The sequence below is a fragment of the Anser anser genome (assembly GCF_964211835.1).
Source record: "Anser anser genome assembly, chromosome: 7".
NCBI classification, from domain to species: domain Eukaryota; kingdom Metazoa; phylum Chordata; class Aves; order Anseriformes; family Anatidae; genus Anser; species Anser anser.
Window position 1 is genome coordinate 32,619,200 of NC_139727.1, and position 13,698 is coordinate 32,632,897.

At 36.3% G+C, this 13,698-nt stretch overlaps 1 protein-coding gene across 1 annotated transcript in view; it reads right to left on the minus strand.

Annotated features, from left to right (window-relative positions):
• NRAP (nebulin related anchoring protein) overlaps positions 1 to 13,698 on the minus strand; it is a 56,357-nt gene that overhangs the window by 36,372 nt on the left and 6,287 nt on the right. Inside the window, exons 3-12 of the mRNA XM_083844215.1 lie at positions 13,486 to 13,580; positions 12,696 to 12,783; positions 9,434 to 9,538; positions 8,762 to 8,866; positions 8,006 to 8,113; positions 7,110 to 7,214; positions 6,389 to 6,496; positions 5,191 to 5,295; positions 2,335 to 2,439; positions 1,205 to 1,321 (exon numbers count right to left, since the gene is read on the minus strand). Coding sequence (XP_083700341.1) covers positions 1,205 to 1,321; positions 2,335 to 2,439; positions 5,191 to 5,295; positions 6,389 to 6,496; positions 7,110 to 7,214; positions 8,006 to 8,113; positions 8,762 to 8,866; positions 9,434 to 9,538; positions 12,696 to 12,783; positions 13,486 to 13,580 — 1,041 coding nt within the window. The remainder of the gene's footprint in view (positions 1 to 1,204; positions 1,322 to 2,334; positions 2,440 to 5,190; positions 5,296 to 6,388; positions 6,497 to 7,109; positions 7,215 to 8,005; positions 8,114 to 8,761; positions 8,867 to 9,433; positions 9,539 to 12,695; positions 12,784 to 13,485; positions 13,581 to 13,698) is intronic.

The window sequence follows — 13,698 nt, forward strand, 5'->3', positions numbered from 1 at the left end:
AAATCAGCTATAAGAACTCATCACCTGGAAAGGCTGAGAACAAGAAAATTGTTCATATGTTGGCTGATCACAGGAAAACGGCAAGATGCCAAAGTAATTCAGCCATTAAAAAGTCCAAGGCAGGAGCAAGAAGAGATTTTTCAGCAGGCACTGGGAAGTGCGTGTGCTATGTACCATGTTCCAGCAAGACCTCATCAGGAACTTACGTACTCTTACAGACATTCCTGTTTAAGGAACATGCACTCAGCCTGTAACAGCTGCAGTGAAAGACTGTGAGAGAAGAATTTGGTGTGCTTAGTCTGGTAAAAGAAAGGCAGACAGAAAATGATATCTATCTGTAAACATCTCAGCAAGGTAATCATGCAGGGGGATGAACTTTTTGAACTAAAGGGCAATGTTGGCACAAAACACAACAGTAATAAAATGGACAGGAATAAATGCAGGCTTGAAATTAAAAGAAGAGGTTTATACAATACTGTGCCAAAACAGCAGAAGTCAGGAATCACTGGCCCAGGAGGCCCCTTCTAGTCCTACTTCCAGGGGTTTTTCATTATTGAAGATTTTATTCTTTGACATCTCAAGCGTATAAGTTTTTAAACTGCCAAGGGGAAGCTCTAGAAACTCACATTTATTAATAGTTTTATAGCTGATATGACAATATAAATAAATTAACAACTCAGAATCTACTGAGAGTTCCCTAGTAATCTTCCTTTGCCAAGTAGAAGAAGAATGTGTTATGAGTAAGTCAGTCTTTTACATCATGGAAGAAAACAGAAATCTGCATTAACAGAATGGTACAAATTTTGGCTCTGTTGGTATTATTTTTTAATTATCATTAGAACATTCTTTGAAACACTGTAATATATATTGCCAAGTCATCCTTAAGCATTTATGTCTATAACCTCACAGCACATTAAGAGCACTGTCCAGAGTTTTCTTAGATTTCTATTCTCCACGTGACCAGAATTAGAAGTGCTCTCCTGGTATAATTCACCATCATGGGCAGGGCCAGATAACAGCACTTGGAGATCTGTTCTTGCACCTTATTCTGCAGCTACTGTGCTAAACACAGACTATATTTGTTAAACGAGAGACAATAAAAACAGCAGCTGTTTACACTTGTAGTCCTTATCCATCAGACACAAGTGTTTGTATGGTGTGAGCTACGTCTCACACCAGTCCATAGATCAATTCAACCCCTTACCTCACTGACAAGCTTGTTAGCACTTTGGGCTTGTTTAAGGACTAGGTTGTCTTCAGCTGTTAGAGAGTGGAAGTGAGCTGCACCTTTCATCTTGGAAAGATCTTTCTTGTATTTTATCTGAAAAGAAGAGCAATCATAAAATAGATGTCTACATTTTCACTATTGCTATTTAGACAGACTTTATGAGCTGGGATAACACTTTTCTTATTTCTGCTCTGATAATAAAACAGAATTTATGAAGTTATGATCTAGTAACAGAAGGGGAACTAGTAACAGAAGGTATCGGGGGGTTTATATTCTCTCAGTCGTAAACTCAAGTAACATCGATTCTTTCCCTTTAGTTTACTGCTAGTGTCTGGTTCAGGCTAGCGCAAGCTGAAAGACTCAACTATCTGTGAGCTCCCCAAAAAACAGATTGAGCCCATCAGCTCAGATAGACCCAGAGGGGACAGGTGTCCACACTACAAAGTTTGTCACTAACAGGAACTTTTCACAGCAGCCACAGGGTAGTGACCTCATTTTTGTCACTGCTACAAATAGCGTCCTTAAGCACGACTGAGGCTCTTTAATCAGTGGGCTGCATGGCAAGAATCACACATCTCCACCTTTCTTGCCAATTCTTCAGCTTACCACCCAAAACTAAAAATCACCAGCCTAGAAATAACCTCAGCCTTATGAGGTGACAATGTCACACTCTATAGTTTCTTTCCCTCCGTATGACTTGCTTTGCGCTAGAGGCATGATACACATCAAAATATCAAAACCAGTTCAGCTCATTCATCCCCCATTTATTCACTACTGGGAATACCACAGTAGTCCAGAGGATGATTAAGGCAGTTGAAGGTTTCATTAATAATACAAGTGCAGATTTGCCAGGAGGGTTAACCTAACAGTAGGGATCCCCATTAGTTGCTACATCCACCTCCTCCCTCATGCAAGCTGGAGCTGTGTCCCCTTCTATTAATGGATATTATTAATCCCCTGAGCCACCCAGTTCCCAGCAATGCAGTGAAATGTCATTGTTGTTTACTTCTCAAGTGTAATTTTAGCATTTTCCTTCTAGGCACTGCTCTAACAAACTGATGTTTTTAATTGTTTATGAATTGTATTGATTCAGGTTTCATACTTACATCACTTGCCAATTCATTTGCTTTCTTGGCATTTTGATAAGCTGGAGTGATCATAGCAGGAAAGCTTCCTTTCCCTCTGCGTTCTTCATATTCATCCATATAATCCTGAAGAAAATTCAAGGTGTTTACTCATCATACATGACCAGGTGGGGTCATGAGTAATTTCACAAAACATCATAGTCCTTGTTAGCAGGAAAATTCATTACTTTTTCTTTATTTTAAACAAAAAATAGAATAGAATGACCAACTTTAAAAATAAAATCACCTATTAAATTAACTGTGCCTGTAAAATTATTTATGTGCACTGAAAAAAAAAAACACAACAAAACAACAACAACAACAAAAGGTAGCAATTACCTAAGGTTCAATATGGCATTCAAGTGTACAATGACATACATTCTTCTAATTTTACCCTAACTCTTATAGAGATGATATTTGCTAGCCCCTGTCTTTGTAAATATATGCTTGCCTGAAAAACTAGAAGAATATAAAATGGCTTGAGCAGCCAGAAGACTTGCTTAAACTTTTCAAATTTAGGGTGGTGACCTGACAGACGTCTCTTGACCTCATCATGGCCATTCCTCACACCATAATTGACCGAACCATAACATATTTCTAGTGTAGTGATATATTTTGAAGAGGGATTCATTAATGAAGCACAAACACCTTGATATTTTAGTGGTAAACTCCTTAGGAAACAAGCTAACAGAATTCAATTTGTTTGAGTTAAAATATATATATTCTGGAATTAATACTATTAAAACTATAAATAAGTTTGCCCATTTGAAAAGCCTTTTGAAGATTTAATAACAAAATATTGGAGCTTTTTTAGTATGGCAATGCAAATAACCACCCCAAAGATTTCCAGATCCGGGAAGAATATGGCAAGTATACAAACAAGTAAGGTATAATGTAATGTGTCTTCTCTCTTAATTCCTTTGTAGTAAAGAGCCAACTTAAGTGAAAAATACAGTGTGACATGTCAAAAAAATGTCATGGAGAGTACAGCATAGATAGAAATGACTATAAATATTTAGGGTATCTCTCTTGTGGCTTCTCAATACAAAACAATCCATTGTAGGTCATTTTGTGCAACATCAATGTCACATGATATGATATGTCATAAGTTTGCAAACAATATAACATAATTACAGTTATTTCATCTAAATTATTCTATAAACAGGCATAGAAAATAAAAAATATCCCTGACTAATCTGCTGAGTTAGTCTTTTAAAATGTCATTCACAAGCCTGAATTTTCCAGGCTAACTTGTAATTTTCTTTTTCCTTGTACTTTCCTCATATACATTTTTACATTATTTCTAATATCACTCATATTCCAAAACAGTATTTTTAAAGGTCCAGATAATTAATTATAGCCACTCGTAAGATTTTTAAAAATGAACAAAACAGGTGTTCAGAACACAGGTATTTTACAGTAAGATTCTTTAAATTGCCTCATCATATATATATATATGCATATGTGTGTTTATATATTTATATAACATATGATGTACTCTCATGATCTTGAAAGCTAGAATTCTAATCCGTTTACCCATATTAAATCACACTTCACTCAGAAAGATCCATTAATTTCAGTGGCTCTCTTTTATTTGAATAAAAATATCAGAATCCAACCTATGAAGATTAAAACTCAAATTAAATTTGAAGTCTGTGACTGAAGTTTCAAAGATACTTTCAAAGAAAAAAAGACTTAAATTAATTCTAAAGATAGAAGCATTCCAATGCTTGAAGATGCAATTAGCACTTTTTCAAACTCATTTTATTTGTTTATTCTTGCTAAAACTTGTAGTAGCTCAAAAGATAGAAACTAATTGAAGGCTCGATTGCTACATATTCTAAATTCATATTCTTTAACTATGGTTTGCTTTTCACACAAGATGTAGGTTTGGATAGAGGCAGTGAATAAAGTTCCATATGTCTTAGAACAATGCATTTCTTGTTCCTTAATTTCTCCAAAGGATATGGGTTTCATGAGGAACTAGGATGACAAACCTAAACTAACCGCATTGTTTTGTTTATACAAAAACACTATTCAATTCTTTTCAAATTCCTTTTCCTATTCAGTTCTATTTTAGCTGTACTATTTCCCCGGGACAAGCCTAACTTAACTGGGATAGAACTTTGGATGATTTTTGGGAGACCACAAAAATAATTATATTCCCTTAAAAAATGAAACAAAACCAAGAAGAATGCCACAGACCAAAACAGAAATAAAGCCTATTTGATTCCACATATATACAACTACAATTTGTCAGGCTTACAGTACCACTTTGATAGAAGAGCCAAAAACTAAGCACTTGTATGACCTTCGGTGCCACCTGCACATATTCAGAACCGCAAAGCTTTTCTCAAAGATTTCTCAAAATATTGGCAGGGAAAACACGCTTAACTACCTACTAACCTTCTATCATTTCATGACCCTTTCATATTTTCTCCTAGCTGATTTTACATTTTCTTTCATTTACTTTCTAACAGCATGGGAATGTTTCCACATGTAAACATATTTCAGTGTGATACATAAAAACATCACGATAGAAATGTCCACTGCATACATGTACACAGATAAAATTTGCCACAGTAAGTTTTACCTTACCCTACCGTAACCCAATACCTTACGGACCATGCACCTTGCAGTCCCATATTGTAAGTGTCAATGCCAAATATATTACACATTCATAGCATGATGTTACTGCAATCATCTTTTCCTTTGAGACCTTGCTTTCTTATACAGGAAAGCAAAGTGAAAATGGGTCCCACTGCCATTTCTAAAGTCTTGAGCAATCGGCCATAGTAATGATCAACATCAGCATGGGATCTCCTGGATGATGCATACCTGGTCATATTGATCTACATTTTCTCTTGCAAAATTAACATCTGTTCCAGCTGAATGGCTGGCTTTTCCCTTGATCTCGTTTTCATATTGTTGATGATACTTCACCTAAAAAAAAAAAAAGGAAAATGAAAAGAATCATCTGGATGAGTTTAGTCTGGTACACAGATGCTGATAACAACAACAAAAAATGCAGATAAAAAAAAAAAAAACAACAATAAATGCAGACAACAACAACAAGACAAAAAAAACAATAAATGGCACACACATGTTGATAAAATATTGTTAAAAGTCCCATAGCCACCAATCTACAGAAGTCAAATATGCTATTTGAAGATATAAAAACAAAAGTAGTGGTGTACTTTTTAATACGCTAGCAACATGAAAACGTGGAAATTGCCATTTTAACCTATACCATTAGTTCAGTGTATTCAGTAACCTCTGATTGTCAGTGGCTAATCCCTGATGTTTCAGCAGGTTAAAAAAAAAAAAAAGATTGTAAAATAAATTCATGGTTACCACAGAGCACTTCTTCCTACCTAATCTGCCACAAGGTCACATGCATGCCATTAATAAAGTGACATGTTTCTGAAATACAGTGATCTCACCAGTGATCAAGGAAATTGTACGAAATCAACCTGCAAATTTGGACCAAGAGTTGCATCGCTGTTGCTGAAGTAAAAGTAGTACCTATAATCTGATACGGTCTTTTAATCAATGTATATCTTTGCTGAAAAAAATGAAGGGTCTTCCACAGATCAAAGGCAAACTTTAAGGCATTTAAATGTTTTAGAATAAGTTCCTTAGTAAGTTGCTTTTGCCTTCAAAATTACAGATCTCTTCTCATTCTCCTTGGTGACCCTTAATAATGTTTTAAATTCACTTCCACTGAGTTATCCCAATATGTTATTTTCTCCAGTTAAAAGAGCTTTACTTTCACTCTCCAGTGAGAAAACACAATTAATTTTAGTCACAAAAATCCACAGTGTTTATTCACAAATAAAATGCCAGGTTTTCTCTTTCTGCATAAAAGTCAACTTTCTTCCTTCAATAGAAAATCACTTGAAAATCTGTTTATAACATGTGCTGCTGCTGTAACTCCACCATGATAATGAAATTTCTGCCAGTAAAGATTTTAATCCAAACTTTGTGAGAGAATTTATTCTCTTATTTCCAAAAAGAGACTGCTTTGGACACTTACATCACTGGCTAATTCATTTGCTCTCTTGGCAATTTGATAAGATGGAGTGATCATAGCAGGAAAGCTGCCTTTTCCTCTCCGTTCTTCAAAGTCTTCAGTGTATTTCAGCTGTAAAAAGAAAAAGAAAAGAAACAAGACAGCTCAGAAGCAATTAGATCAGACAAATGTATCTTGATTACACACATAATCAATCCTTAAAGTTGCAAAGTCAGGCATTCAATGTCTGTCAATTGCCAAAAGGAAGATGAACCACACAATCTGGGTCTAACCTCTTTGTGTGCATGTTTTACAATGTAGTCTTTAACTATGTGATCATATATCTTCTGCAGAACCTCTGTGTCTCATTCAGTGTGTAGGATGGATCACAGTTGTTTAAGGAAAATACTAAAATTGCCTGCGAGATGCCTGCTCTATTTATATTAGTCAGACAGTTTCCTTCTTCAGCTTGCATGGCACCCAGTTGCTGGATGTAGAGCAGACTGGTTCTCTGCCGTCAGCTCTGACAGTCAGCTAATCCCGTAACAGCCTAGAAATGAACATGGTTTTTACATCTAGAGGTACTAAACACTTAATGGTGAAATGTATCAAGTGTATTTTAAGATATGTACATTTCTAGTACTAAATTTTATTTATGTTTATATTTGCCAGTGATGTATAGATGTCCAAAGTTTCTCTTTCATAGTCAAAAATGGGTCAACCTATTTTCTTTTGTTTCACTTACATCACTTGAAAGCTGTCCTGCAACTTTTGCATGAAGTATATCTGGAGTATCTACAACAGAGGTGAACTTTGAAACTCTCTCTTCATGTCCCCGCTTATATTCTACCTGGGGGAGAAAACATATGTAAGATACATATTACAAACAATGAGTAACAAATACCTGTTTTCTCTAAGAAAGCTTCGAGAGAAAATGAGCAACAGCAGACATGACATTCCCCACTGTTGGCTGAAGCTATTGGCATACTTAAGTCTCAATTTCCTTAAAGTGAATGCGGGAGATTTATGTGAGCCATGCATTTGATTAAAATATTCCAAGAACAGCTCGAAGTACTAAGATCATACTGCAGCAACAATGCAGACAGTGTTGTAGAAATAAATGCAATATTATAAAACCATTTGTACAGGATTATTTTTTACTAGATCTTGTTCAGTTGAATTGTTATTTTTATAGAGAGACAATTTTGTGTGCATATATGGTTTAAAGTAGCTTGTAAATGAATTAAGTTTAATGTTACCAGTATTTAATTTCATATAATCAAGAGAGCGGGAGTGATCAGAAGATGTAAAAAAAAAAATTAAAATATAAATTAAAAAAAGACTAATTAAGCCATCAAATGAAAATTAAAGTAATGAAGTAAACATTATAGAGTGGTTCATGATCTTATTCACATTGTAATATGGTTGCTTCATCTTTCAGAAAATGACTGTATTGTCATTTATCGTATATGATTGTGTTCCAAAGCAAGTAGTTTGCTAATCGTGTTTCTTGCATCATGTTCCAGTTTTCTCACTTTGGAGGTTCATCATAGAACCTACTGTCTAAAGGGAATTGCCTAAACCCAGAATCCTCCACCTTCAGGATGTCTAATATACAATTAAAAAAAAAATAACACTTACATTACTGCTTAGTTGAGTAGCTCTCTTAGCAACCTGGTAACCTGGAGTGATCATAGCAGGAAAGCTGCCTTTGCCTCTCCGTGGCTCATATTCTTCTGTATATTGGAACTGGAAAATTAACATTTCTGGGTTTTGTTACAAAAGAACCCACTGTAGTTTAATGTAATTCCTCTGTTTCCCAAAAATATGCATCAATTTATTTAAAAGTAGACAAATTAAAGAGCATATACCACATAAGTTAAGTTTAGTTAGGTAGAAATATTTCCTACATACAAAAGAAAAGGTTCCCCATTCATATCTATTATTCAGTGTTAATTTGCTATGTTGATTAGGTCACTAAGATATTTTATGGACAGAGACAGTCACAATTCAGAATTGATTTTCACCAGTAAGGGAAAGGCAGTCAATGAAAGGTCTACACTGTGGAAAATAAGACATTTCCATCATGAGTTCTGCACTACCGAGGGAAACAGCGCTGCATGCTAGATAAGGACATAATCAAGGTCAGCTCAGATACCATTTCTCAGTAGCTGAAGCGCATCTCAATTACATAAATACAGAAATGTAGGATCTCCAGGATAGGCAATAACTTTGTTATCTGACTAACTGCTCACATGGCTAAATAGTGTTAATGATGGAAGTAGATATATCAGTATGTTTTGGTAACATTTTAGTAAAGATTTGGGTTTGATGCACTCTTACGTCTTCAGATTATGATAGCCCATGAAAATAAAGGTATTTCAAACGTGCACTTACATCATTCAGAGTCTTCTGTGCCTGAGTTACCCTCACCATCTGAGGATCTGGGATGCTTCCTGAGTACCACGAAGTTCCCCCCTCATAGGCAGCATAGTAAGCATTCTACAAAATTAATACAAAATTAATACAAAATACAAAAATTAAATAACTACCGATCTGTACCCTTGTTTCAAAAAGCAAATAGGTGGTCTGACACAAAGAAATGGGAACACACAGTGCTGTGGAAGAGTAAATTTACCCTCTGATGACATACAGCACAAGGCCTACACTCCACATACTTTCGGAATGCCAGGGCTGAGTTTATATTCCAAGAACTGACATCAAGATGTCAGGATCTGGGATCCTGGAGTAAGACTCAAATAATTCTCCCCGGGAATCAGACCACTTGTTGTGAAGCTTCAGTGTCAGTAGAGAAGAGACATGTTGAGTATGTCTGTACATGCAGCAGTCTAAATTGCTAGCTGTATAGGTATGCTATTCCTTTCCCATCTTCTGATTCTTCCGTCCTAAGCTACAATCAAGCTACATTGCCATAAATAGTTCAGCCAAATGAGAAGTAATGTCTTTGTTAGCATTGGAATGTTGTGAGTAAAACCCTAACAATCATGACCGTCAAGTCCTTGCTCTCCTGCAGGCTAAAGGCTTGGAGATTTCAGGGATATTTCTTACCTGGCTGGCCAGTTGTTGGGCTTTATATGCTGCTTCAATGTCTCTAGACCTCACATCCCATTGAAAGGCTGACCTGAACTGTTCACCCTGTTCTCGATATTTTATCTACAAAAAAAAAAAAATGACTTGGTATTAGTAGCTTGTTAGCACAGACTAAAGCACACCACTCTCATGAGGAAAACAAGAAGGAAGACAAACATAGGTGAACAGAATCTTAATTCACAGTGATATGGAATCTACATGAACTGTAGCAACCAAAGAAGAGTAATGCAAATTACAACAAAAACAGTGCAATTCCCACCGTAACAAATCCACTTCGGTGCCTACCAGTTTGGGCTGCAACTTACACCAGTCTAAAGGAAGGCAAAAATCACCCTTGGCCATACTGGGCAACCTTTCTTGTGCTCTCTTACACATTGACACCATCAGACAGACATCCATGGGCCGAACTGGATGAGGGAACTGGTATGCAGGCTTTTGCTGTGTTAGTTTTCAACCATGCCAGTTCCTTCACCTGTCTCACTGTAAGAATCATCAATGCCAACACAACAGAGGCAGAGGAACAGTGTGACTGCACAGAACAAATTCTCTGGGTGACAGCATCAACCTGACTCAGTTTAAGACAATTTACTCTAGTCATTGTTTATCTGTGTCTCCAATTGCTACAGAGCAGCCTAGTTTTCAGTGCCAACTCACTATTTCACCCTTGAAGACCCATTTCTGTATGATACAAATGCAGAAACTTAGGGGCTAGGACAAGAAAACTTGGCCCACCAAATCTCTGCAGTCCACAAGAAAATACCAATCCTATCCTGACAGTCTGCAAAACTCTCCATCTGTTCCTCCTTCTCACGCTTTTGACCAACACCATTTACAGCCAGCTTATGTACAAAAAAGCCACATGGCCTGTAGCTCCATGCCATGCAAAGACTACATAACTACTTCCTCCTTGCCACCCATTCTTGGCAAAGGAATCTCCATGGAAGAGAAGACTGGGTTTAGCCTTAAGGTCAAAGCTCTACTCTCTAATCCATACAGCCAGCTTCTGTCTAACATCGGCTCTATTTCTGGAGCTGCACAAGGAACAGCATATTAGACCTGAAATCTAACATGAAGTTCTGCAAGAATAATTTGGTCTTTAGATTGGGGAAATATTTGGGGAAATATCTATGAAGACTGAAATCCTGAAGAAATATTAAGCAGAACATCCCAATGCAGAATTAGATTAAAGAACTAATACCTGCTGGGCAATGTTCTGCTCTCCTATTTCCCTGTGCAGTGTCCATAAAGTTCCATGACTGTGTAAATGCAAGTGGATACTATATTTAGTTCTGAATCATTGTTTTCCTCCTGCTGCCTTTATCATGACAGCATACCAGAAATTAAACTGAAATCATACCTCTACTCTATAACGTATTCTACAGATGCAAAAACAAACAAACAAACAAGCAGTCACTGTACTGAAGAGTGCAAAATCTAAACTGACTGGACAGAAAAGTCACCAAGCATGATTACTGTTATCCGCATTTTATAATTTAAGTACAGAGGTACACAGAGATGAATGATTTGTCCGCACACAGAAATTCTGTGTAGATGAGGGAGCTGAATTTTTATCTCTGCATTCTACTTGGTGTCTCAACATAAAACTTATGTGAGAACATCATGTTAGGATTGAAGAAACATTTTCTGCTCAAGAAATACTATTAACTAAAAAAAGAACAAATTACAGTAGCAATTGGAACAAGTTAGCACCACTTTATTCATCTACCAATGAAAGAGTTTTCCTACACCCAAAATTTCTACAGAAGTACTCCCTTTAAGTAAGTACTGCAGAATCAGCTTCTTTAGTACCCCCTTAGCAATTTTCTCTCTGGAGCAGGACCTCATTATGTGATTGAAAAGGACAGAAGGTGCTTGAGGTGTAAAAAAAAAAAAAAAGAAAGAAAAGAAAAAGAAAAAAGAAAAAAAAGAAAAAAAAAGACAAGAGAAAGTGATCTTTGAGCTATAATTTTTCTGGCGTGTATATTCACATGCACTGGTAGTATCGGTGTCATATCACTGCCTAAAACCAGAAATAGAACCTGCAGTAATCCCAAACTCATTCCTGACCACTTCTGTCACACACAGCTTAAAGTAAGTGTGATGGTCACTGCTGAAATAGTTACTGCCTCTGATATTGCAAGACCTGATGCATAGTAGTAACGTACAAGAATGATAAAGATTCAGTATCTGATAAGGGTTATTAAATGTATATCAACTTTGTACAGCTAATACAGAAAAAAAGACTGATGCAGTATGCTATAGTCTAAGTAACAGAATTCACTTTTTTAAATTTTAATAATGTCTAATCATGTTTAAACACACTAGTTTACTAAATATAGCTATGCAATGAACAGTGCTATTTTAGAGCACGGAAAGACACGACACTCAAGAAAGCAGTGTTGCACATAGAAGTGAGCTCACAATCAACTATGGGCTGGTTTTGCGTTTCTCATTGCCTGAAAGTTCATAAACATGCAAGTTTGAAACAAATGTATCTGGAGGAAAACAATGCAAGGCAGAACAGAATGGCATTCGGCAAGAAAGAAGACTTTGAGCACCCCTAGAGGTTTACCGGTGCACAGCAGCCTTTTGGAGTGCGGATGCAGTTCCATGGCCATAGGAAGCTATCCCATCCTTAACGTCCTAGCAAAACATTTTCAGCAGCACCATGAGAAGTTCCCTGGACTTTGTGCTTTCTCACAGAAGGGAAATATCAGCTCAGGTTTTCAGAAATACTTGACAAAGCATTTATGTGAACTTTTGCCTAGGTCTCACTAGATCTAATAAAAAGATAATTTTGTTTGTTTGTTTTGTTTCATAGCATTTAGTATCAGTTTCAGATGAGATCATAAAGCAAGTAGGTCATTCTTCTTTCAAATGGCAATGTAACCCCACCTGATTTAGTTACTAATTTTCCATAGCTCTGGGCAGTATCTCCTGCAGTTTACCCAAACAATTCTTCCATGTCGATTGCCAGATAGGAATCTGCTAGCCATTTCTCTTTTTGAAAGTGTAAACAATTTCAGATCTAACCTTCCTGTTTGGTTTCTTATGAAACAATTCTAAAAATTATGACTCAAGCCCGGGCTGAGATTTTACCACTCTGAAAGTATACAGAAGTGTAAATAAAGAATACGTATTTATATTTTTAAAACAAGACCCGAGTATTGTATCAAAATTAAAATCAGAGACAAACACATTTGGCAGCCAAACTTCTTACCTCACTTACTACTTCCGATAGTTTTTTTGCATTTATATTTATTGGTGTCTCAAATACGCTTGTGAATGCATTGTTTTTTGGATTATGCCTAGAAAAGGAAGTGTAAAAGGATATTAGGAATGTGCCAGACAGCCCACAAAAAAGGTTCTCTTTGAGCCCTTGAAAACACAAGATCACCCTCCACCTCCCTCTACATAACTTTTCCCCCCACTCAGACACAGGTCTCAGATTACATTCCAGTTATTATTGCGTGGAGTAGGGTGCCTAGAGCAAAATTAATTTTAATGATCATCATATCAATGCTGTGTTTCTAATAACAAAAGAGAATAATAGAATAAAAAACAACTGTCATCTCTCCTTTTACCACTGACAAATTTGACAGGAACTGATCATTATAGAATAAAAACTTCCTAGAACAAACCAACTCCAAAATCTGCATTTTATGCATTTTCCTGATGATTAACTCAATCTTGTTAACTCTTAACTGCTGATTTGGAAAGCACTGAATTTTATGGTTGGGTTTATTTTCTTCCCAAAATACTGAAATGGAACTTAATTTGGTGTCTTTTAACATATCAGACAAACGAGGAAGCTTTATCTACGGTAATAAGAGTTTCCCATCATTGTTGATTCACGTAAATGCAAAGCTATGCACTCAGGCACTAACAATACATAAAATGTCATCACACAGGACCAGGCTGAGTCCAAATTGTGATCTTTTGTTATATTAGGATTACTTGATGTTTTAAACATTATTTAAAAAGAAAAAGAAAAAAGGAAACAGACTTACACTTGGCAGTAAGGCTTTTTCTCGTGGCTAACAAAGTTGTTTACTGTTAACATCATCTTGCACACTTCGCAGTGAAAACAGGCTTTATGCCATGTCTGGAAACACCACAAAAGAGAAACCAAGCACGCATTATTTGTATTGCATTATTATTGAGTTTTAAATTTCAGCATTGACCCCTTCCGTCCATTTCACAAATCTGAAGAATTCTTCAAA